This window comes from Vulpes lagopus, chromosome 3, assembly GCF_018345385.1.
Source record: "Vulpes lagopus strain Blue_001 chromosome 3, ASM1834538v1, whole genome shotgun sequence".
Taxonomy (NCBI): Eukaryota; Metazoa; Chordata; class Mammalia; order Carnivora; family Canidae; genus Vulpes; species Vulpes lagopus.
The window spans coordinates 110,666,588-110,693,004 of record NC_054826.1 but is presented as its reverse complement, the minus strand read 5'-3'; the positions used below and the strand labels follow the sequence as shown (position 1 = coordinate 110,693,004).

The following is a 26,417-nucleotide window of genomic DNA, read 5'->3' as shown; positions in this document are numbered from 1 at the left end:
TCCAACCAGCCAGTGTCTTAAATTCCCTCTTGTGGGTTTAACCATGACTTTCAAAGTATAGTCATTGAACTGGGCTGTATTCTTCAAGATGTTTTTCCACCAGCTCTGAGGGGAAACAGACACTGCCCTTGCTTCCTGAGAGTGAATTAGAAATCGTAATCATGGGGGCGCCTAGGAGGCTCAGCGGTTGAGCATCTGCCTTCGGCTCAGGTCGTGATCCCAGGTCCTGGGATCGAGTTCCTGCAAGGAGCCTACTTCTCCCTCTGCTTATGTCTCTGCCTCTGTGTGTGTGTGTGTGTGTGTGTGTGTGTGTCATTGAAAAAATAAATAAAATCTTTAAAGGAAAAAAAGAAATAATAATCATGGATATACTCCCCCCCACCCTTTCGATTTGACCTGCACATATGCCTTTTTAAGCTGTGGATGCCAGCTGTAGAGTCCTCGCCTCCACTCAAGGATTTCACATTTCCCCTTCTGCACACCTTCATCTGGGCCCTTGGTAAGTGTGTGCAGAGTGCCATGTGTCCTGCGGGTTATTACAAGGCATGCATGCATCTTTCAGCATTCCTGATTCATGCACGCTATTAAATAGAGTGCAGCGGGAGAAAAAAACCATGGAGCAAGAACAGAGGATTAGATTCAAACATCAGTGAAGGGTGCTATTATTGGAGGTTCATTAACACGGGCTTTTTTTTTTTTTTTAACAAAAAACGGCAAGGAGCCGGTTGCAGAGCGTTGTTCATAACCACGGAGATACACTAGCTTCGGTGCATTGTAATGGACCTAAGTAATTATTTTAAATGTGCATCTGATTGTGTCACTCTTGCTTAAAGCTTTCCCTGATAGCTCTCTGCTGCCCCCAGAATAATGCCAACTGTTCCTTAGCATATATGGCTTTTGGGGTCTTCTGGGGTCCAGCATCTGCCCTCTCCCCAGCTTCAGCTCCTGCCTCCCAGGAACAAGCATTTCTGAGCTTCTTGTGGTTCCTCAAACACACTGGACATTGTCTTCCTTTCCCAGCTCTGTCTGCACACAGCCACCTCCTGCGATGTCCATACCCTGCCCCGGGCTGCCTCCAGCCCCATCCCTTTTGGTGACTTGCTCCTTCCCCCTGTCCCATCAAATCAGGAGAACATTACTCCCCCAGGGAGGTTCTTCCTGATTTCTGAGAATGGATCGTCTGCTAGTGTCCTATCCACAAACTTTATTGTAATTGCTTGTTCAGTGTGATGTCTGTCTTGACTAGATTGAAAGGTTGTGACTATTTTTGTCAGTGTTGATTCCCAGTGCTTAGCAGAAGGCTTAGCACCTAGCAGGCGCTTAATGATTTTTCCTGAATAAATGAATGAACCCACGAATGGCTATAAACTAAGAGGCGGCAATGCTCTATGCAGAGGAACAGACGGATCCTTTAGGGCTATGTATCAGAGCATGGGATGTTTTTCTCCTGTGCAGCAGGGCATCGCAGATACGTTGGTTGTTGTGTAAGTTAACTTCCCTGTTTCTAAAGGGCTTCATCTGGGTGCCGGGTTGCATCTCTCAGGGCACCGTGTGGTTGTGCCATGTGCGCTGGGAGAGCGTGATGAAGGACCCATGATACTGTGCAAGAATCACTGGGCTTTACAGAGAGGGCTGTGACTCCTGCAGTCTGCCATTGCACACTTGAGCACTGAAGGTGCCCTGGTGTCACCAAGCAGAACGTCTTAAACTCTACCAAGCACACGAGTCACGTGGGGGTCTGGTTATAATATGGATTCTCATTCGGCTGGTCTAGGGTAGGGCCCGAGACCCTGCAGTTTTTTTCACATGTGCTGGGATGCTGGAGGCTACCCTTAGCGTGGCTGGGGCTAGAACACAGTCTGGCAGGCTGCTGCCAGCCACTGGGCTGAATGGCAGATCCTGTTCTAGTTGGCGTATTGTGTAGGATGGCGAAGGCTGTACTGAAGGGGTGTGTAAGGTTTGGTACAGAGCGTGCTGGTGAATGTGGTCCGGGCCACACGACAGGCTGTTGTGGGTCAGTATGCGGTGGGTGGGTGGTGCTGGTTTGTGTGCTAGAAGGCGGCGTATGTGGCTGAGAGCGTGGTGGAGCAGTGGGTTGAGAAGCAGTGTGTTCTGGTTCTGTCCTCTTGGGTTTTTGCCAAGCGCTCCAGGTCATCTTTTCAGCAGGTGTTTATTGAAGTTAGGTACCATTGTAGGTACTGGAGACACAGAGGTAAAAATAATTTCCTGCTCTTGTGGAACTTATATTTTAGATGGAGAGGGCAAATAATAAACATAGAAATCAGCAAATATGTTAGAAGTAGATAAGCATTGTGGAGGAAACCAGAGCAGAGGTGGGGATGGGGAGAGCTGGGTTGGGGAGAGGTTGAGTTTAAACAGGGTGGTTGGAAGGGCTCGCTGACATTTCAGTAAAGATGGGAGGTAGGTAAGGGAGTGAGTGAGCCATATGTATATCTCTCAGGGAGAGTGGTTCGGGCCACAGTAAAAAGTACAAAGGCCCTGAGGCAGGAACTTGCCTGGCATGCTCAAGGAAGAGCACAGAATCCAAGTGCTGAGCTGAGGTGGGTGAAGGAGAGGAAGAAAAGGAGATGATCTTGGTTAAGTCACAGTAGGATCTTTGGCTTTCACCCAGCTGAGCTGGGCATACTTTGGAGGGCCTTGAGCAGAGAAATGGCATGATCAGACTTTGGGCTTTAAAAGAATCACTCTGACTGTTGTAGGTACAAGGATGAAATCAGGAAGACTAGTTCAAGGCTCCTGCAATAATCCAGGTGGGAGGCAGTGGGCACTTGGATGGGATGGAGCTGCTAGAGATCCTCCAGGTTGTGTCATATTGGCCTACCTCAGCCCTCCCTGGTTCCTGGCACCTTGCAGATGCTCAGTAATTACTCCAGAGGGCATGAAGGAATGGATGCGGGAGAACCCCTTCAGATGGCCTGCATAATTGCTCCTCGAGCGTAACGTGGTAGCAGCTGTTGGCCCTGGCAAAAAGTAGGATGAACAAATAAAGTAAGTTGTCTTAAAAGCTGCTCTAGTTCAGAGGGCTAGCTTATGCGGCCCAGAGCAGGACGTGGCTTTGCAGTGGGTTATATGGTGGTGCGGGAGATTCCTTGTGCCAAGGGTGATAGCCAGGGAGTCCCCTTGGTCTGGACAAGCAGCTCAGAACTTGGCTGTGCTGTAATAGGGTGCATGGAGGCCCCACCGCCAGTGAGCATAGTTGCTAGCAGAATTTGTAGTATATGGTGCTTTGATGTCACCGTAGAAGGTATGCTGGTGTAGCGTGTTTAAATCAAAATGCATGATTGAGATTTTGATGGCCTTCCTATACAATTAGGAATTGCCTTAGTGAAATCTGGCAGCGTCCCCGATGCCTGGTGCAAAACTTGCCGTGAAAACCTGGTAGAGGCACAAGCTTTGGGCTGGAAGCTCCAGCTGCTCCCAGGGGGCAGTCCTTGGATCAGCTTCCCCAGCTGTCAGTAGAGATGCAGCAAATTGAGGAGTGAGAGAAAAGTAACTAGGTCATGAGGACGCCCTGCTTCCTTATAGTCCACAGAGTCTCAACTACAAGGGTGTAGGGTGTATGCACAGCGACCTGCCCACCCGTGAGCGTGGCTCTCTTTCTGTTCTACAGTAGTAGGATCAGTTCACTCTGGGGCTAGGGCTTGAGGAGTACAGCTAGTTGAGAAGTGGATGATGCTAAAAAGAGTCCCTTTCCCTACAGCCATTCACCCCGGACAGTTGTTGAGGATCATCAAGACATGATCTGCATGCTCCCTTCCTCCTTCCATTCCAGCCTGGGTGTCAGGCCTCACCGACTCCAACCCCTCCTGTACCAGCTAGACTAGTTCCCGTGATTTCTCTGGTTGCCTGTGCTCCACATCACTTGACAGAAAGCCCCCTACCGTTCTGAGGCATCTGCACATCCACAAAGCTTGGGGATCTCGCACACTGAAAAAGCAGAGCCCCCGGCCCCCATAATCTACCTCGCCACAGTTGTGCATGTAATAGCATTTCCAAAACACCGCGTAGGTTATCTGGTCACACATCACAGCCTGCATCCTCTGGGAGTCTAGATGCTGAACTGCTTCAGAAACTAAGTCATGCTCGGAGGACTGGGTTTCTTGGCAATCTGTCATCTGAAAACATTGTTTATGTAGCTGAGGTCAAAAGCTTCAAGTGCTGCTTTAATGAGCTGCACTTCTGTTCATGTGACATTCTTTTCCAGATCTAATTGCTCTTTCCACCCTATGAGTGTCTCTGAGTGTGTGTCTGAATGTGTGTTTGATGTGCTGACATTTCTGAATTGAAGCCACAAAGTGTAACCTTTGTATGTTTGCTATTAAAACTCCAAATGCAAGGCTTAAGAAAGGGGGCAAAGCTTTTGCTTAATATAATTTATTTAAAGAATAGAACCTGGCCCCCCTAGGAAGTACCAAGTGCTCAGGAGAACAATACTTTTTTGAAAATTGGAATTTGAGACATTCCTCTGAAATCCGTATTATTCACATACATTAGACAAAATATTGAGTTCTTGTCTGTGCCAGGCATTAGCCCATTTAATTCTCAAAACAACTGTATGACGTAGGTGTCATTGTCACCGTATTACAGATAAGGGCAAGGAGCCTGGGAAGGTTGGGACATTTGCCCAAGGTTCAGCAGCTAGCAGATGCCAGAGCCAGGCCTTGAACCGTGGACTCTGCACTGCCTGATGTCCTCGGAAAGATTATTAGAAGCACTTGGGAGCCCCTTTTAAGGTTTGAAATTGCACTAATGGGCAGGAGCCATGATACCACCAACGGTGTCTGTTACATAACAGAAAGAGACTAGATATTCTTAACAATTCAAATGATTTGAAATTTATTTTAAAATATTGCAACAAACAAGAAGAATATTCACACCTTTTACACTTCACTGGCAGGGTTTTAAAAGATGCAAATCTCGCCTGTTCCTTAAGGCTTTGATTTGGAGGCTGACAAAGACAGCAGACGTTGGATAACCTCTGGAAGCAGGGCATGGGCAGCATCCGAACGGAGGCACTCCAGGCGGGCTCATTAAGTGTAGACATCTCCCCACTCGGTTCTGTTTGTTCTTTCAGTTATCCAGAGTGTGAAATTTGCACAGATCCTCATCAAAATATTAGGCTACATTCAGACCCTAACAAATAGCCAAGAGTTGTTTAGGATACAGAGCCAGGAGTGGGTCTGTTTATCTCTCTTTCCATCCTTCTACTCCCCACCACCCCTGCATGGAGAACCTATTTAAACCCCGAATCAGACTAGGCTCCCTTCGGATGGTGGTAATTAGACTCCTGGGCCGGGTGAAGCTCCTAGATCACTTGCCAAGTGCATGACTTTGAGCTGTCCCCGGTAGAGAAGCCAACAGTGTGAATTGAAAGGGTAGATGGGAAGGTCACATGCTGGGGAGGGCACAAAACTATTAGGACATGTCTGGCAGTAACCACTGAAGAGAACAGAAGCCAAGAAGTGGAGGAGCGCTTAGAAGTGGGTAGAGGGGGCAGCCCCGGTGGCGCAGCGGTTTGGTGCCTCCTGCAGCCTGGGGTGTGATCGTGGAGACCCGGGATCGAGTCCCACGTCGGGCTTCCAGCATGGAGCCTGCTTCTCCCTCTGCCTGTGTCTCTGCCTTTCTCTCTCTCTCTCTCTCTCTCTCTCTCTCTCTCTCTCTCTCAGTAAATAAATAAATCTTAAAAAAAAAAAAAAAGAAGTGGGTAGAGGTACCTTCATTCCAGAGAGAAGCAAGGAGAAGCCGGGAGATGTGCTTCGGTGACTTACACGGGGAATATAACAGAACCAGGACGAGAAGATGGGCCCTCCGTCTAATGGATGTCGGACTTCATTAATACTATTTGCAACAGTAACAATAACATGGCTCAGGCATGTTCTATGAAATTATTCCATTTTACTAGTGAGCAGAGTCCTCTATCTACTTTATATATCTCATTTCACCCTCACAACAACCCTGTGAAATAGATACTATTACCTCCCCTGTATAGGTAAGGAAATGGGCTTAGAGAGGTTAAGTAACTTGCCTATGGTCACACAGCTAGTAAGTCCAAGTGCCAATTTAATTTAAAGTCCTGTTTCTTCAACTGCAGAGCCCATATTCTTGGGTTTTGCAGTGTTTCCTCTCTCACCTCCCAGGCGCAGCTGCACAGATGTGGGATTTGAACTGGTTTTGGTCTAATCTTGAGTTTGAATACTTCCCTGGTTGATGGGCTCTGTTGGGTGAATGTGCATGAAGTCCAGTTTCTTGAATTCTGCTGTCAACTCTGCTCAGATTGTGATTGTTATCGCAGTGCCCCAGAAAGCTACTGACTGAAGGGTCAAACTTGAGAAGATGAGTAAATGGATCCAGGGAGATTGGGTCAAGCACAGAGAATGTGGGCTTAGAGTCAAAAGGGAGCCAAGGTGCAAACGCCAGCTTTACTGCCTAGCAGCAAGGAACTTGACCCCTCTCAGCCTCCAAAACACAGGCTCCAATCTCAGCCAGGTCCTCCCTAAAAAAGTCCCCAAACCTCTTCTCTGTAGGTCCCCCTGACTAAAGTACCCATCCCCTTCGTCTCAGCTGATAACCCTATCTGCTAAGTCATGGGAGAAACTGAGGACCATGATGGATGGCCCTCAACTTCCTGCACCCTCCCTGCATCTGCCTAGTCATCTTGACCTTGACCTTCTTTCCTCCATGCATCAGCAAACAGGAGTCCCCCAGTGTAAGACTTCCCCCTCCCCTCCTGCACTGAACCCCCATTCCCCACCCCTTTGCCCATCTCCTCTGTCCACTGTGCCTACAGATTCTCTCAGTAATAATCAAAGCTCTTATGATTACGTGCCAGAGCCGGACTCAAACTGACTTTTCAAGAACAACAAAAATACTTCAGGTTTCACCTGTGACTGCACCCAGGGTCTCAAGCAACATCGGAAGAAATCCTTCTTCCTATGTCCCCTGGAATAGCTTTCCTCTCTGATGACTTCATTCTTCATGCTCAGAAAGCTTTCCTGGGCACATTGCTGCTCCAGAGTCCCATAATCAGCGATTTCTGCTCCCCACTGCCACCAAAAAAAAAAAAAAAAAAAAGAGCTTCCTTTTCCTAAAATTCCCAGCAGCCCAGAACACAGTCACATTGGAAAACAGGGGGTGACATGCCGATGGCTACACAATCGCTGTGCCCAGGGGATAGCATGTGCTGATTGGCCAGGCCTGGCCCCATCTACACCTGACATCCAGAGAGAGGAGAAGGGGTGGGTCCTCTGAGAAAAATCAAGCCACTATGCCCAGAAAAAGAAGGAACGCTGGTGAGTACACATAAACAGCAGATGTCCACCCGACTCTCCTAATTCATCCTCCTCAGCACATTAACATGATAAGTCTTTCTCCTCTTAAAAATCCCTTCCCTCAAGGCACCTGGGTAGCTCAGTCGATTAAGCATCTGCCTTTGGCTTAGGTCATGATCTTGGGGTCATGGGACCAAGCCCCACATCGGGCTCCCTGCTCAATGGGAAGTCTGCTTCTCCCTCTCCCTCTGCTGCTCCAACTGCTTGTTCTCTCTCTCTCTGTCAAATAAATGAATAAAATCTTAAAAAATAAAAAATCCCTTCCCTCAATCCTGGGATCACTCCTTCCCACTTCCAGGGCTACTGCCCTCTTTATATAAACAAACCTTTGAAAGAGCTGCCAATTCTTGTTATGTCCACTTACTACGATCTGTTCTTTTTTTCAGTTTGATGCAATCTGGCTTCTGCTCCCACCACTCCGTGTTGACATTTCTCTCATGGAGTCGTCGATAACCTCAGGGTGGCCTCCTCTTATAGACTTGTCTTCTCTTTCTTGACCTCATCACATTATTTCTGATAATGTGTTCTGATTTTCCCTCCTTTAAACTAAACAAAACAAAACCTGAAAAAGTGAAATATGCAAGCAGCATCAGAAACTACGCAGTGAGGGGCACCTGGGTGGCTCAGATGGTGAAGCATCTGGCTTGGGTTCAGGTCATTGTCTCAGGGTCCTGGTCTCCAGCCCCCACCCCATGTCAGGCTCCCAGCTCAGCAGGGAGTCTGAGCCTCTGTGTGTGTGTATGCGCACGCGCGCACATGTGCTCTCACTCTCCCTCTTTCAAATAAATACATAAAATCTTTTTAAAAAATTTTAAAAAGGGGATCCCTAGGTGGCTCAGCGGTCTAGCGCCTGCCTTTGGCCCAAGGTGTGGTCCTGGAGTCCCGGGATCGAGTCCCACATCGGGCTCCCTGCATGGAGCCTGCTTCTCCCTCTGACTGTGTCTCTGCCTCTCGTGTGTGTGTGTGTGTGTGTGTGTGTGTGTGTGTGTGTGTGTGTCTTATGAATAAATAAATAAAATCTTTAAAAAATAATAATAATAAATAAATAAAATTTAAAAATTTTTAAAAATACATGGTGAAATTAAGTCCTCTGTGCTCACCCTTGACCCTAAGCTAGGCTTCATGGTTCTCCTTAGCAGAGCACTCAGGGCCACCCAGTTCTGGCGTGACCATCTAGGCAGGCTGTGTGCAAGCACAGAAATATCCCCACGTCACAATCAAGGACTCTAGCACGCCGTTTGGTTTCTGTGCCTTGCCTTACGCCCTTCTGTCTGGCGGAGTGTTTCTCTCAGCACCTCAAGAGCTTCTTCATTCTTTAATAGCTTCCTAGTTTCATATATCCGCAGGATAAATTCAGAGTCTCCCTTCCAGTCTTTTGACGCCGCTCTCCTTTCTCATTTATATGGCACCGCACTCACCGATTGTCCTGAAATACCAACTCCATGAAAACTCTGATGCCATCATGTCCAGACATGTGCGTGACCCAGAAGGGGAAAGAATAATTCATTTCTTGTTTATTTACAAGTGCAGTTTCTTAAAAACAACCACAAAAGCCTCCCCCTGCCACCCTAGGGTATGAAAAACAACAACTCAAAGGTGGTATGTGAATCTGCATTAAAATGTCTTTACAAGGGGCACCTACAAGGGGCACCTGGGTGGCTCAGTCAAGTCTGTTGAGCCTTGGACTCTTGATTTTGCCTGGGGTTGAGGGATGGAGCCCTGCTAGGGGCTCCGGGCTCAGTGGGAAGTCTGCTAGAGTTTCTCTCTCCCTCTGCCCCCCTCCCTGCTCATTCTCTCTAAATAAATAAATACATACATACATACATTTTAATTTTAATTTTTTTTAATTTTTTTTTATTTATGATAGTCACACAGAGAGAGAGAGAGAGAGAGAGGCAGAGACACAGTCAGAGAGAGAAGCAGGCTCCATGCACCGGGAGCCCGATGTGGGATTCGATCCCGGGTCTCCAGGATCGCGCCCTGGGCCAAAGGCAGGCGCCAAACCGCTGCGCCACCCAGGGATCCCAATAAATACATTTTTAAAACAAAGAAATGTCTTTCCAAGGCAATGAGGTTGGGGAGGGGTGGAAATGTGTCCCTTTTGCCCCCAAACACACATCTGTCCCTCCCTTCTAACTGGGAGCCCCAGTTAGGGCCTGGTGTCACCTTGAGGCTCCTTCCCGTATCCCACCAGCCTTGGCAGGAAAGATTTCAGTTTGTGTTTTAGAGGTCTGTACCTGTAGGGCAATATCCCAGGAGGGCTTGAGGTGTGGCAGGGCCTGCAGGACCTGTCTGCACCCAGAGCATGGCCATAGCCATCGGACTAGCTCAGTGAACAGAGCTGGTTCCGTCCACACCCCATGGCAGCTACCATGTCACATGTATTCTGTGCATTTTATCAAATCATCCTCACTACACGCTACAAGGTAGATACAATTGATATAACAAAAAGTTGACGTAGGGAATTTAGCTCACCTGCTTAAAGGTTGTATAGCTGGGGATTGTTGGTGTTGGGATTGGTACCCAGGTCAGCGTTTAAATCCATGCCACACAATTGGATGTAATCTGTAAGGCAGTGAGATGTAGTTAGAAAGCCTGTGGTCTTCGGAATCGAACAGAACCTGACTCTGAATCTCGGCTCCCCTCCTTTACCCTCCATGACCCTGACCAAATTGTTAACTTTCCAAATTATCTGCTAGGTGGGAGATAATCCTTTTCTTGGCTGTCTCCCAAACCTGTGAGAATCAAAGTTATAAAAACATAGGCAAATAAAGGGAGTGATTGCTATTTGAGGACTAGTTTATTTGAAGCCAGCTACGTGGGTTTAGGATGAATGGTGAAGAATAGATAAGAAAAACATGGCACTTTGTTCACACGGGTATATTTCGTCTCGGGTTTCTTAAAAGCACAAAGAACAAAGGAATGATTCTATAGCCTGTTTAAAGAGTAACAAACATCCATCCATCTATTCATCCAGCCATCCAGGACGCACACTAAAATGTTGCATAATGAAGGTATTGAGGTGGTGAGATAACAGAGGGTTTTTGTTGTTTATTTTCCTGGGTGCTTTCGAACGACTTGTTTGTTTTGGCAAGAAATGTACAAGGCTGATGGAAGAGTCTAGATCATTGTCAGATCCGGGATCAAATCAGAGTCAGGTACTTAAATTCCCTAAACCCATTTGTTGTTGTACAGCAGAGACGTCATGGACTAAGTGAGATAATCCTTGTGTAGCACTTAACACAATATCTGACTAATAATATGCACTTAATATGCACTGTCATTCATCCATCTGACAATGTTGATTGCCTTCTGTGTGCCAGACCCTGTCCTGAGTCCTAGGAAGGCTGTGATGGGACTTCAGCTCTTGCGGGGCTTACAGTCTAGCTGGGATGCTGGTTCTCCGACAGAGAAGCAAGGAAATAAACAAGTCATTTAGATCGGGCTCTTTGGATATTTTACTTCCTGTGCAAGAAGGGAGCAGGATGCTCCGAGGTAGAATAACAGGAGGGGAGGATTACTTTGGAGGTGATCCCAAACAGCTTCCCTGAGAAGATGGCATTTAGACCGAAATCTGGAGGAAAACAAGACATGGCATCTTATTTTTAGATAAAACAAAACAAAACAAAACATGAAACTTGCTTCCCGGCACGAAAGCCCTCTCCCTTGCTGAGTTCCTTCTAACTGAACAGACACAAGAGATCAAACACCCCAATTGCAAGGAATCTTCACCTATTCGCAGTAAAGGGAGCTTTTATCTTTCTTTTCTTTCTACACTGCACTTTGTCTGACTCTGCTCGGGAGAGAAAACTTGGTCCACAGATGACTTTTCAAAATGATCCAGCATGTGCACCGCTCTGCACTTAGCTGCCTGCTTCTCACTGGGTGGGTCCCTCCTGTGTTGTCCTGCTGCGGAGAACTGTCTGCAAGGCATGAAAAGGACCCGGAATGTCACTGAATTTGCACACTTAAAAAAGAAGAAAAAGATTCTTAAAAAAAAAAAAAAAAGATTTTATTTATTTATTTATTTGAGAGAGACCAAGAGCATGAATGGGGGGCAGGGCAGAGGAGAGGGGGAAGCAGACCCCCTCCTGAGCAGGGAGCCTGACTCAGAGCTTGATCCTAGGATCCTGGGATCATGACCTGAACCGAAGGCAGACTCTTCACCAACTGAGCCATCCAGGAGCCCCAAGAAAAAAAGACTCTTTTTATCTTTTTACCCAGGCTTCGTGGCTTGGGTATGTTTTCACTGCAACCTTCAAGTTTGGGTTCCTGAAGATGCCCTGCTATCTTGATGGAGGCCAGGCAGGAAGCTCCCCTGTGCCCCTTCGCCTCCCCATCATGCCTGGTTAAGCAGGAGTGCGCTCTTGTCCTGTTCTCCAGCATCTTGCTCTGTCCCTCCTCCAAAGAAGCGATGTCTTTCTTTCTGGTCACATTCAGCTTAGATGTCACCTCCTCCAGAAAGTCTTCCTGGCTCTTCTTAGGTTCCTCATTTCTGTGCTCTATGGCCCCAGTTGTCACATGGCACCATGCAGTGCCTGTGTGTGTGTGTGTGTGTGTGTGTGTGTGTGTGTCTGTCTGTCTGTCTCCTCTGCAAAACCAACAAGCTCCATGAGACTAAGACAGGGACCCTCTTGTGTGTTATCGTATTTCCAGTGCCTGGTACACCACCAGGCAGAAGAAGCACTTTAGCACCCAATTAGCAATAGCTCCCTCATTTTAAATGGATTTTGTGGGGGTTTTCTCTTATTTAAAAAAAACCTGAGTATTATTTAAATTTTCAAAAATACAAGCAAGCAGAAAAGATAAAGGAGAACATTAAACAATCTGTAACTTGTCCAATCTCTATGATCATATATACAATATGCAGTGTCTGGAGCATACACATTTGCGTGTACAATTTATAGAATGGGAACATATTGTACACAGTTAGTAATTATATGACTATGTCACTTAATATTTTATATCTTTTAATTTTTAAAAGTATTTTGCATGGAAATACATCAAATAGATGTATCGTCATTTATTTAACTTTTTTGCCTATCGGTGAATAGTGGATGGCAACTCCCCCCCTCACCCTCAAACAGTGTTTTTGAGGAGCATCTTGTATCTTGGTGGGATAAATCCAGGAGTACAGAAGAGGGGTCCAGAGAAAGCCTCCGGGGGGGAAGTGACATCTGTCTGGAGACAAAAAGGATGCGTAGGAAATGCCCTCGTAGGGGGGACAGCAGGGAGGCAGGTGTTCCCGGCAGAGGAGGCAGCTCATTGCCAAGGCTGGGAGGTGACAAAGTGCATGAGCATCCTGGAAAGCCTGGACCCAAGGGTGTGTTGGGGGTTTGTGGAGGGTAGGCAGTGAGGGGCTAGTGTGACCAGGTGACCGGGGCCAAGTCCAAAAGGGCCCCGTAAGTCATCCTAGAGTGTAGGCCCTGGGCAACGGGGAGCATTGCAGAGAAGTGACATATCCAGGTTGGCGTCTGAAAGATCCCCGTGGCTGCTATGACTCAGCCAGCTCCACATTCGACAGCTAGACTCGGAGCTGTTATTAACACAATGAAACAGAAATTAGAAAGAAGAGAAGAAGGGGGGAAAGAAAGGGCTCACATGTAACAACTCACAGATAAGCTTTTCAAACTGTCTAGGTTCTCAGATTCAAAGGCGCAGTTGAACAAGTTGAAATCCTTACTCCCCTCTCCCACCCCAGAAAGAGGTGCCACGTGATTGAAATAACCGAGCCGAGCCGAGCCGGAGCAGCGCCGGTGGTGTGCCCTGATGACAGCGGGCTGGGTTTTCTTGGGGCCGCTAAGTGAGGCTGAAGTACCCACCGGGAGGGCCAGAGAAGCAGGTGTGGCCCTCACTGTGTGTGTCCCTCGATCCCGCTGCCGGCCGCTCTCCAAGGACACGGCAGGCGCCGGCTCATCCCGCCTGCGCCTCCCAGGGGCTGACGTCTCCATTTAGGGAGCGCTCCTGAAGCTAATGGGCAGTGACAGCTCCATTTGAAAAACACGGAAACACTTAGGGAGGCTGTGGGCCAGCCCCGTAAGCTGCTTATTAGCAGGAAAATCACGCTCCTGCTGTATTGTGCCCCCTTGGTTAACCCCTGCGTTGGCAGCTCCTCCCTGCTATCTCACTTAAAGATTTCATTGTTCTCCGAGGCAGTGGGGGGGTCTGGGGGGGAGGGCTCAAAGCTGCCAGAAGCTGTTTCCGTCTCCTCTCACAGCCTCTGGGGAAGCCCCAGCAGAGCTGCAGCCTTCTGGTGTGCACGGCAAATGGATGGTTTTTAAAGACAAATGGCCCCTGAAGATTCCATGTCTCGGTTCACACGCTTCCCACATGGGCTGGTTTGGGTCCCAGCACCCAAGCCAAAGAGGAACAGGTGCAGGTGAACCTTATCCGGTGCTCACCCCCAGCCCCACGGCCCCGTCCACCTGCTCTCCGCTCCAGATGACCACAGCCAGCTCCTGTGTTCCCCGGGGCCTCCGCCATCCGCCTAGCTGCCGCCGCTCTTCAGTCCCCACACCCTCGCACCCCCACTGGACACTCAGGCTTATCAAACAGGACAGCAAGTGCCCAATTGCCTCCTGAAGGCGCTCTAGCCCAAGTGCCCCACTCGCCCCGAGCTCAGGAGCAAGGTTGTGGGGTCACCGGCAGGTCCTCTCTTCCTGGAATACCCACTTCTGACCCATCAGCAAATCCTGCCACTCCCCCCACTCCAGATGCACTTTTCTATCTCCCCCAAGGGCACCTGCCTCCGTGGCGCCATCCTCTCTCACCTCCTGGCTGACCCCCCTGCCTCTGTCCTTCCATCAGTTTTGTACGCAGCGCCAATGACCATACGGAAACATGAGTCAAGAGTGCGCCGGGTGCTCAGAACCCTCCAGGCCTTCTCACCAGGCAGAGATGGAAATCCTCTGCCCTCCCTCGGCCAGCAAGGCCCTCCATCCGGCCCCTGGCCCGCTTTCTCACCTGTGTCACCCCTCTGCCTCTTGGTCACCGCTCTGGCCACCCTGGCCTCCCTTGGGTGTCGAATGACTCTGCCCAGCGAGCATGCCTGTCTCTGGGCCTTTGCAAATGCACTTCCCTCTGCCTAGAATGCTTTTCCTCCAGACACTCAGATGGCTCCCTCCCTCCCTTCATGGAGGGCTTGCTCAAAGCTCATCTCCTAAGAGAAGGACCCACTTTATCAAATGCCACTTTATCGAAAATGGCATTCTCTTCACCCTGTATCGCTGGCCTCACTTTATTTTTCTTAATACCATTTGCCTTCTCCGTCTGGCATTAAGACACAACCATGTACATTTGCAGTCCCACTTCTGTTTCTGTGTCTGTTGCCTTTCTTCCCCAGTAGAATACAAATTCCATGAGGCATAGATTTTTGTATAATTTACTCTTATAATAGGACCTGGTACATAGTAGATACTTCCTAAATCTTTTTTCTTTTTTAAGATTTTATTTATTTATTCATAAAAGACACAGAGAGAGGCAGAGACACAGGCAGAGGGAGAAGCAGGCTCCATGCAGGGAGCCTGATGTGGGACTCAATCCCAGGACTCCAGGATCATACCTTGGGCTGAAGGCAGGCACTAAACCACTGAGTCACCCAGGTGTCCTCACTAAATCTTTCTTCAATGAAAAAAAAAAAAAAAAAGACGGATAAACAATGAAAGAACCTGGACAGTAATTCTGACCACACTGTATTGAGGGTCCATCGTTCCGTGAGCAAAAATTGTCTTCCACCAGCCAGCAGAGCAGACTGCCAAGTCTTGAGTATATGGTGGGCAGGTGCAGGGGGAGGGGGGCCTCTTCTCATTTTCTGAGATCTGAAGCAAAGATACCAACATGGCTGAAAAGAATTTAGCTTGGGATAGCAAATATGTTTCTCCACGTCAGACGCGAGTCTTTAAAAAATGTAAAGTTGTTTCTTCAATATTTAAAAAACTTGGGATGCCTGGGTAGCACAGCGATGAGCATCTGCCTTTGGCTCAGGGTATGATCCTGGAGTTCCAGGATCAAGTCCTGCATCGGGCTTCCTGAATGGAGCCTGCTTCTCCCTCTGCCTGTATCTCTGCCTCTGTGGATATGTGTGTGCATATCTCTCATGAATAAATAAATAAAAATCTTAAAATAAAAATTAAAAAAACAAAATTTTTTTTTTAAATTTAAACTTAAACATCATGAAAACACCCCGTCTTTGGGAGCATACACAGTCTGCAGGGAAAACAAGAATCAAATCATGCTTACAGCTAGGATGCCTTGACACTTCACTTGGTTCCAGGCACTGGGCCAGTCACACGCATGATGTCCTGAGGCCTCTGGGCACTGAGTCTCATGCACACACACACACACCCTCCCATACCTGTGCTTCCCTAGACCCTGGGCCTTGAAGGAGCAAAAGGGGGAGTGTGTGCTCCTTGACTTTCTCAACTTAACTTCCCTCTGCGCATGACTCAAGCTCGGTGGCAGCTCTTCATCTTCTCATCTGCCTCCCCCCAGCTGCCAAGTGTGGTGGCCCATTTTCCACAAATCCCCTGCTTGACCCCTCAGGATATTTCAGCTCTAAAAGCGCCCCTCTCCCTGGGGATTCCCTCAGTCCCCAGCCTGTCTGGCCGTGTCCCCTCCTGGGTTTCCTCTTCCTGCCCTCTCAGTTTTAGGGGCAGTTTTCTCACTGGCAGATGGAAATCAGATCCCCATCTCCTGGGGTGGTTATGTGAAGCCAAAAGGTATGTGAAACTCTGAGCCAATTGCCTGGAAACTGCTCTGCAGTTTTTATTACTATTATTATTATTATCTTTCTTCCACTTCCCATGTTCTGTCCTTAATTTTTTTTTTCAAGACCTCTCTCCTGAGCTCCAGAATCTGTTCTTCTGATGCCCTCAGGTCATCTCCTGGAAACTCTCTGGTCCCTCAAAGTCATTGCGTCCAAACAGAAATAGCCATCTTACTGAATTTTCCCACTTTCTCTGTCTCAGGGGTTGATGCAACCACATTCTCACTGTCCTTCAAACCAGAGACCTCTTCATCCCCATCCTTGACTCCTCCTCCCTCCCCTCCCAGCCCCACCTCACTTGGTCCTGTACTCCTTAGCCTGGGAACCATCCATATAGAATGGAGCCAGGAGTGTGGACTCTGATGTCAGAGGGACCTGGCTCATGTTGCAGCTCATGTAGTGGCTGTGTGACCTTAAACAATTGACATCATCTCCCTGGCCTTGGTGTCTTCATTGATCCAGTGGGAATAATGCCCCTTCATTGGGTCACGGGGAGGGTTAAAGAAGATCATGTAGGTAGAGCATTCTAGGGTGCCTGACTTATAGCAAATGCATAATGAACATTAGCTGTCATAACTACTAGTACTACTTACTGCTCTATTATTAGCTTGTGGTTACCTGTTGTAGACACAGTGTTTCAAATATTTAGCGCTGGTACAAATGTTTCCTGGTGAAGAACAAAGAATGTCATATTTAGTGACTGAGTGTCTCTTCTTATTGGGTAAGAACTAGTGTGTGCGTGTGTGTACACCTGCATACATGTGCACGTGTGCGAATACACATTCGTTTCAACTCTGCCTCGGACCAAGACCTTTTCATAAATATGGACCCCAGGATGGGTGAAAAATGATGACGGTTTCCTCTCTAGACTCCAACTGCCCCACCAAGCACTGGCTTGTGTTTCAACCCACACCCTCCGTTCCCATTTGGAGAGAGAATGGCTGGGTTTGTCTGCGGGTACCTTGTGATTAGAGGTCAAGGACTTACCCAGCTAACCAGGGCCTCATGGTCAGCCAGCCATTGCAGGCACCAGAGCCAAGTCTTGGGATCTATCTCCACTGACTAGAGTTTGTAAACTCTTGGATCTCTGGAGCTGGAAACGTCTGATGTTCCTGACTGGCAGCCAGAGGACAGCGCTTGAGGGATCCACTGCTAAATATTGGGATCTCCCAGGTGATGTATTAACTGGCTCATCACTTTGTATCTGGCGCCCCATGAAACATCGCTGGTACCTTAATCCCATCTCTTTCAACAGGTGGGCTTGGCTGACTCCTTGGGATTGGGGGTCGGGGTTGGAGAGACATGCCACATGCCACCAGCCCCACCATCTCATGCCTTTGCCATGCAGCTCCTGACTGCCCAGAGGACTCCAGGGGCAGCTCATGAGCCCTAGAAACTGCAGGTCGGGAGTCCAAGGTCATGTACCAAAGGTCATGAAAATTTTGCATTTTATGTTGCTCTCATTACTGATCATTGAAACAACCTCTCTGAGGCAGTGGAGCAAGCCACGCCTCGTTTTGTTTGGTTCTGTTTTGTTTGTTTTTTTGTTTTGTTTTCTTTCTTTTTTTTTTTTCCACCTACCACAAGTTCTTTTCTCCCCCTCTCATAGTGTGGGCGAAATGCTGAAAACTTCGACCGGTTTTTCACTCGTCATCCACCAGTCCTAACACCTCCCGACCAGGAAGTCATCAGGAATATTGACCAGTCAGAATTCGAAGGATTTTCCTTTGTTAACTCTGAATTTTTAAAACCTGAAGTCAAGAGCTAAGTAGATGTGTAGACCTCCGTCCTTCATTTCTGTCATTCAAGCTCAACGGCCGTTGTGGTGACATCTTTTCTTTCATTGCCACGTCGCATCCATGTTTTATTTGCTGATGAGACTAGAGTGACCATGTTTCAGAAACCAAATGTCCTTGGGTAGTTTGGAGCATCTCTATGAGATGGAATGATGCAGGTGGCACATCGAAAAGGCTGCTGCGTAATCAACACATTAGCAAAGTCCTCTTACCATTGATTTTTCCAAGCACGTCAGCTCCGCGGACCCAGTCGGGACAGAAAATGCCTGCTTTCTCTCCCTCTGTTCCATTTCACACGCTTTTCCAACGCCAAGCATCCGGTCTAGATTGTTCTACCAAAAGAATGGATCACTGGATGCTCGCAGTATTCTCTCCCTTCTGGACGGGGAGCGTGGCTTCATTCCAAGTGCATGGTTGCTTTGACATAGAGGGGATTCCTCTATTAGGCCTGTTTGGAGGCCCCATGAGCTGTGCAAAGCACAGGCTAAAAATAACATTGTATTCTGTTGTTTTTTAGACTCAAAGTTAAGGAGATTATCTCAGCCCTTTTAAAATGCCAGGAGTGTGTTTTTAACAGTCTCAATCTAAAAGTACTTCCAGAGGTCAGTCAAAAGCCAAACCAGCTGGGGCGCCACCTCCATGCTGTCATTTCTGATACCCTGTGTCCCTGATCGCCTTCATCCTCCAACTCCTTGCAAAGGGCATTTGGCATCACTCCCTGAAAAGACATGGTCACTCTAGCAAGGTCCCAGGGGACCATGGTTTTACATTACATTTCAAGTTTATTTGCTTTGGGGTTTAATTTCTGTTGTTGTTCAGATGCAAAAAGAAAAAAAAACTCACTTTGTTACACATGCTTTGAAATATGTGTCCAAATGTTATTAACCACGGTCACCTGCTTTGATTTGTCAAGAAGGCGGCTCTGGAGCCTAGCAGACCCATGCCCGTGCAGATGGGATTTGCCTAGGTTTGTTGCTGGCTTGGGAAAGTTAATTAAGCATTCTGAGAAAGACACCATTTCTTGAAACATAGACGGTTGTATTCTTCACTTTGATGTTGTTTTGCAAGATGTTTGTGGAAATGTCCATTTGTATCTGGATATTTGTTATGTGCCATTTTTTTTCTAGCATCGTGATACAATAAAAAAAAAAAAAAAAAGAAAGAAAGAAAGAAAGAAGAAATGCTATTGCGAGAAAAATGGCTCTCTTTGAAAAATATGGACCCAAACTGCCAAGCGGGGCTCCTGAGGCTTCAGGACAGAAAGGAACTAAACCCAGAGCTTAACCTCAGACCCCCGGCTCTACCAGTCCAAGAGGCTGGGGACTGTTCAGGGACTCCTGGCAGCCTGTAATGGGATGGGATGAGCTGGCCGGGGCTTCCAATGATATCGGAGGTCAAGGCCAGAGTCAAGTTTAGGGCCAGCTAGCAGCATAGCTGTGGCTCTTGATTTTCTTATCAAAATCACCACTCCTCCCAGCTTGGAATAAATATTCTTTCTTGCGAGCAGGTCTGTGAGCCCCCAGAAGCCAAGGAAACCCCTTGGGTGGAAGAAATCCCGTTTCTGCCTGAGCTGATGAGGATGGCAGGTGGTTCCCCATCCTTGCCTACTGTCTCATTCTATTCCCAGGCAGCTCTATAGAGAATTATTATCAGAAGTTGAGTGATCTCCAGAAGCACCAGGGTTTCTAAGACACCATCAGGAGAACTTTACAGACTTGACAAATGTCCTTGAAGGAACATTTCTCATCTTTAAGAAACCCGAGATTTGGATTTGCACATAGGCAGGGGGTCCTGGCTCACTCTTGTCTGCCCTCCGCTTCTCCTTGCTGCAGGCTGTAGGACTGTCCTGCTGCTGCCATGGTGGTAGCCATATAAGCCCCATGTGGGGCAAACCCCAAGTCCCAGCTGACCAGCTCAGAAAGTTAGAGAAGGAGTTAAATCAGGACAGAACCCTCCTCCCTCATTTTATTGTTGGAAAATTGGCATCTGGAGAGAGGAAGTGACTTGCCCAAGGTCAGCCAGCTGGGATACAAACCCAGGTTCTCTAAGTTCAGGCCTGTTTCTGCTCTATAGCTGACATCTCTGAGCCATGCCCACCAACAGGCAAGTTATTTGAGATCCTTCGTCTGGCTTTTGGGTTACCCGGTCTTTCCTTGTACATGCTCTCAGGATGATAAAAACCATATAGAAGCATTGGGCCATTGACAGATTATTTGAGACAAGGTTAGAGAACAATGTAAGATAGGTAGGTAGATAGCTAGACATAGATAGATAGATAGATAGATAGATAGATAGATAGATAGATAAAATATATTGTATATACACTGCACATTTTCCAAATTTCTGTCATTATTTTTCCAAAAGTTGAATTGTTTGCAGAAAGAAGTACTCAAGCCAAAGTCTCTGTTCTCCTAACACACCTTGCTGAGGGTTGCCCAGTGAAGGCTTCTGTGGAAGTGAGGGATCGTTGGTCAGAGTTCCTGCAATTTCCTTTTCTATCACCATTCTAAGACCAAAGGAGACCAAGAAACAGAGCTTAGAGAATATGTAACCTTTGCAACACTTTGCAAGTTTATCCAGAAAGAAAGATTTTTCCACTTCCTGTGCAGTCATTCACATATTCCACTCCCCATGCATTCATCCAGGAAGCATTCATTGAGAACCAGCTATGTGCCAGGCTCTCTGCTGGGTGGCAGGAGCACAGTGGGGGAGATGCTATCCAGGAGGGCAGCCATTAAACAAGTATTTAAAAGCATAATGTGATCTAGAGATAACCAGTTTCTGAGTTAGTCAGAGGAGGCTTCTTACAAGAAAGCAGAAGTCATCACAGGGCTTCAGGGTTCCTTTCTCTCTGCAGACCACAGTTTGAGGCTGAAAGAGGAAATGCAGCAGTGCCCTCACCCAGATTTCTGAACAATCCTAAAATACAGTGGGTGGGGAAGGACAGGGGCTAGATGGTAGCTGGGGTGGGTTTCCTTCTGGAAAGCCAAAGGCACAGTCTCCATGCTCAAAAAGACCATAGAATCACCAAGATTTGAGCAGAGACAGATACTCATGGTGGAGTGGGGGTGGGGGTGGGGGCGGAGATTGGTTTTACAGCTCATTTCCAGGCCCTGAATCTCATGTCTTAGAGTTTTCTACCCAGATTCCTGCAGGCATTATCCTTTCCAGCCCTCGGGGAGAAGCCATCCTGCCAGTACACTGCCCTCAGCTTGACACCGCCTGGTTCTTCTAGATGAGACAGGCTGAGATTTTCCAAAAGAACTTAAATTAGGGAAGAATTCTAAAAAAGAAAATTGAATAAGAAAATCTGAAGAAACCTAAACACAGTGCATGTTAGCCATGGCTAATTGTCTACCAGGATCCAAGAATCCCTCTTGGCATTTCTTACACTACTCATGAACCTGCTCCTCTTCTAAGAAAGGGTAGGACCGCAGTCATAATGACCTTGGGGAATCAATAGGAGGCCAGTGGAATTAATAACCCTCCTTGGCTGAGTGATATTCTGCTCATGTGGCTTCAGATGCTATCAACCCAAAAAAGAATGGTCTCAACAGAGAGGCCTATCTTCTCCCGCCTTCTAAAGGTAAAATTCTGGGGTACTTCCTAGGAGGATCAGCCCACAGGATGAAATCCGTTATGGCAGGTTCTATTTGAACCGTGTGGCTGTTTGAAACACGAGACCTCACCAGCACAGCAGATGCGGAAGAGCTTTGACAACTGGGGGTGGTGGTTAAGGGAACCTCCAGGGATGCCCAGAGGCAGGGAAGGCCAGATGGGGTCAATGTTCCCCGGGGGAGATCTGAAAGGTGGCAACTGCCTGTCTTCTAGCCCCAAATCTACTGGGGGGGGGGTGGCGCACAGAGCCCCACAGCTCTCAGACCTTGAAGGCGCCTAACAATCCAGTCTCTGCTGGGCCTTAGAATGGACAGAGGCCAATGTGAACGACCCATAGAATCAACAGGAACAATATCATTGCTTCACTACAGAGTGGGGTCTCTGGCTCGAGGACGAGAGGCTCATCTTTAGTCAAGTCTTCCTTCATTGATTCATTCACTCAACAAATAGTTACGGACAACCTGCAGGGTGCCAAGCATTATTTCTGGCAGTAGAAATACAGTAGTGAGGAAACAGGCACGGACCCTCCCCGCCTGGAGAGAGGCAGTAAATAAGACAGTGTCTGATAGTAAGTAGGTGCCATGAAGACAATTAAAAGGATGCTAAAGTATGACTTGTAGGGTCCAGAGTGCGGGTGATACTAAAGGAAGGGGTGATGCTCGAGCTTCTCTCTGAACACAGTCTGTGCCTGGGACAGGACAGGACAAGCTGACAGCGGGCAGGACAAAATGCGGTAGAATGAACGGGGCACAGCAGGAGATGGCCCAGCATCTAGAAAACAGCTCCATCCGCATCTTGAGCCCACTGCAGTCTGGCGACGCTTACTGAAGTGTGTTCCTTATCACCCCCCACTCCTCACTCCCACACCCCAACACATACAACACAATTAAGTGGCAACTCCATAGGGACATTCTACCTATCTCAGGGAGCAGCCTGAAAGAAGGCATTCTCGTGGGAGGCATTTGGCAAAGGGGAACGAGCCCAGCAGTGAGAAGCCCTACCAGTCAGTGCCCATTAGGAGCTGAACAAAGCGTGGATGGCAACTGACTGGACTCCAACGAATCAGTCAGTTCTCACTGAGCCTCCCCTCTTTACCATCTGAGCCAGCACTGGCTTCAGCGAGGCAAACCCAGGCATGCTCCTCAGCTCCCCTGCAATAGAGGTCCCCCACCCCCACCCCAAGTCAGAGGGACTGAGATGAGCCCTAATTAAGAACAGCGTGGTCAGGTAAAGATCACTCCCCCACTCTGCAACCTTGGGCAAGTCACTGTATCTTCCTGTACCTGTTTTCTCCGCGGGGGTAGGGGAGGACTCTCCAGCTCCTCCTGCCCTCAGGTGGGTGGTGAGGATGGGAAGGAACGAGAGTCTGCAGGACCCTGAGCAGGTGAGAACATCATGCAAACGTGAGGTGTTTTTACTAGTCCACACTTGGACATTCCCTGGAAAAGACTGACCCAAATTGTAATTAGTAACCTGGGATTAATGCCCCCCATCCCCACACCAAAAAAAAAAAAAAAAAGAAAGAAAAGAAAAGAGAAATGTCGGGCTAACCAGGAGAAGAGAATTTTTGTTTGTTTTAAGGCTGCCCTGACTGACCTTACTTTAAGCTTTGGGTTTTGTTTCTTCTAGCTTGTTGACTAGATACATGTGATGCTGTAACCGTCCTTGGAGAGAGCCTGTGGCTGACAAAGACCCAAATTCTAGTCTGAGGGTGGATTTCTGAGCATCCCTTCAAAGCCTGGCTTGCACCAGGGGACATGGGGTGGACAGTGGTCAGCTCCTCTCATCATCAGGCAGCAATCTGATGTCCCGACATGCCAATCACTCCACCTTCTTGGCAACTGAGAGGTTTGCGCCACCGTTCTCCTTTTTTAAGAAAAGAAAAAAAAAAGGCCTCCTCGCCACAGGGGTCACTGTTGGATGATTTTCTCCGGGACGCTCTCTCCCATGACAAATTCTATGACATGTTACATGGTAGGAAGTAGTTTCCAGTTCAATTCATCTCAAAGCCAAAGAAAACAGAACACACACACATTACACACATTCTCTACTTTATGACAATCCTTAAAGCAACTCAACGTTTCCTTTCCTTCCTTAGGCCATCTCCACCCAGTTTTCTCTCCTGAAGCCAACATACAATGTGAAGTGAAAGGCAGGGGATAGTATGCGCAACGCACCTGCTAAATAACTCAGCACAGGGCTCTTTCTGACTCTGCCCATGAGATGTCATCGGCTTCCCACTAACTGGCAGGTGTGGGTCGTGTTTCCTTCATATGCTGTGTTAATGTGTTTGCTTTCCATTTGGCAGAGAGACAAGCGAGACACCTCCAACTTCGACAAGGAGTTCACCAGACAGCCTGTGGAACTCACGCCTACTGATAAACTCTTCATCATGAACTTGGACCAAAATGAATTTGCTGGCTTCTCCTATACTAACCCAGAGTTTGTCATTAATGTGTAGGTGAATGCAGACTCCATTGTCGAGCCTGGAGTGTTAAGACTTCAGGCCACGTGTATGTATCAATTCTAGTCTTCCAGGATCCATGGTGCATATGCTGGCATTCAATATGTGGAGGGCTTGTCCTAGAGGGCTTTTCTTTGTATGTGTAGCTTGCTAGTTTGTTTTCTACATTTGAAGATGTTTAGTTTTAGAGTAAGCGCTTTATCCAATTATAGAGGTACAATTTTCCAAACTTCCAGAAACTCATCAAAAGAACAGACGATGTCAAAACTACTGTGTCTGATACCAAAATGCTTCAGTATTTGTAATTTTTAAAGTCAGAAGCTGATGTTCCTGGTAAATGTTTTTACAGTTATTCTATCATATCTTCTCTGAATGCTAAGCATGACTGGTATTTTTAAAAATTGTGAGTAAGCTTTGCAGTTACTGTGAACTATTGTCTCTTGGAGGAAATTTTTTGTTTAAGAATTGATATGATTAAACTGAGTTAATATATGCAAACTCTCTTGTTAACATGTCTGCTTTTAAATAGGCCCTGGGACAGGGGTTATAAACCGGCGAGCCATAGGCTGATGTGGCCAGCGGATGAGCTTTGTTTCACGTGCACATAATTTTATTTCATTGTCAACATTAAAAAATGGGATATTTCATATAAATTCCGGGGCCTTCAGATTCACTTGAAAAAATAATTGGAAGAAGGCTAGCAGCCCTGAGCCTGGTTCCCTTGTGGAAATAATTCAACCAAACTGAGAAATGGCTGTCTCCTTTAAAAGCAATGTGGGCCCTCCCTGCATCAGTCTCCACGATGCCCTGTCATCTTACGCTCTCTAGCCACTTCCCTGGTTGCTGTAGATTTGAGGCTGAAACCTCTGCCATTTGCAAATCACAGACTTAATGACCTCAATATTTTCCTCTGCCCAGAATCAGGGTTTCTGCTCAGTGATCCGTTCAGTGTGGTTTGTGTGTATTAAATCCTTACGCGCAAAGCTCATAACAAAGATTTCATTTCCAGGGCACCTAGATGGCTCTGTGGTTGGGCGTCTGCCTGGGCTCAAGTCGTGATCCCGGGGTCCTGGGATCGAGTCCTACATCGGGCTCCCCACGGGGAGCTTGCTTCTCCCTCTGCCTATGTCTCTGCCTCTCTGTGTGTCTCTCGTGAAGAAATAAAATCTTTAAAAAAAAAAAAAAAGATTTCATTTCCACCTACAGCAAAAGTCAGCAAGGAAGTTGCTGTCAGTACAAAGAGAAAACTTTATTTTCTTTTGAAAAAATTTTTATTTATTTAAGAAGGCACAGAGGGAAAGGAGAGAGAAACTCGAGCAGATGCCATACTGAGCATGGAGCCTGAAGTGGGGCTCGAGCACACAGCCCCAAGATCACAACCTGAACTGAAACCAAGAGTCAGACACTTAACCAACTGTGCCACACAGATGCCCTGAGAGAACACTTTTCTGTGGTCTATGAGGATGTCACTATTTGTAAATCCACTTACTTTTTACTATTTTCTCCTAATTTGACATCTGCAAAAAAAAAAAAAGAAAGAAAGAAGCTTATGCCCTTTTCTCCACCACCATACTTGCTCAGGGAGGCCAGAAGAGGAGGAAAATAAAATAAAACTTGGCATGATAAGGAGCCCCACTCTCTGAGATCAGAGTGGCACATTAATGAATCACTGGGTGTCAGCCTGATAACTTCTCTGAATGAAATCATGCTTCTATTTTCTTTTTGAAAGATGTACTAATCTAATCTATGGCACATGCCTTTGTAGCTGCTAATGCCAGTGGGTAGCACAAAAGAGCAAACCTGTCACACCAAGTATGTTGTGACTCCACAGAGTTTATTCATCTCCTGCCTCTTTGGAAAATGCCCACTAAATGGAACAGCGGGCAGATGCAGTGAATCCATTGATCCTAGGGCATTCTTTGCAGAATTTTAGAAACTCTGCCAGTTAAAATTGGGGAAAGCCAACTTAAAGTGAAGGAAGAAACTGTGTGTTCTGTGCATCACATTTAGAAAACAAAAATAAGCGGCTTTCTATAGACCTTTGATGACATGTTCCATTTAAGATGACAATATAAAAGAGCTTGCTATTGCCACTTCTGATTTTTCCCCGTCTCGTACCGGCCCCTCATATTTTCTGCCTCTGCTGGATATAAACTCATCTTTCCTTTCCTAGGTATTGAGCACTGCTCTGAGCCAGGCACGATTCTCAGTGCTGAGGATATAGAGACCCAACAAGACAGCCCAGGACTTTTTTTTTTTAAGATTTTATTTATTTGAGAGAGAGAGAGTGCATGCAAGCACAAGTGGGTGGAGGAGGCAGAGGGAGAAGCAGACACTGCCCACGCCCTCCCCGCCTGGCTGAGCAGGGACCCCAAATCCTGCTGGGACCCTGGGATCACAACCTGAGCCAAAGACAGACACCAACT

At 47.3% G+C, this 26,417-nt stretch overlaps 1 protein-coding gene across 2 annotated transcripts in view; it reads left to right on the top strand.

Moving 5' to 3' along the window:
- PRKCB (protein kinase C beta) overlaps positions 1 to 24,489 on the top strand; it is a 335,898-nt gene extending 311,409 nt beyond the window's left edge. Inside the window, exon 17 of one of the 2 annotated variants that reach the window (XM_041749588.1) lies at positions 23,836 to 24,489. In XM_041749588.1, coding sequence (XP_041605522.1) covers positions 23,836 to 23,988 — 153 coding nt within the window. In that variant the 3' untranslated portion in view covers positions 23,989 to 24,489. Of the gene's footprint in view, positions 1 to 17,722; positions 19,084 to 23,835 lie in introns of those variants that run through there. The other variant, XM_041749587.1, reaches the window with a different exon arrangement.
- Positions 24,490 to 26,417: the final 1,928 nt, after the last annotated feature.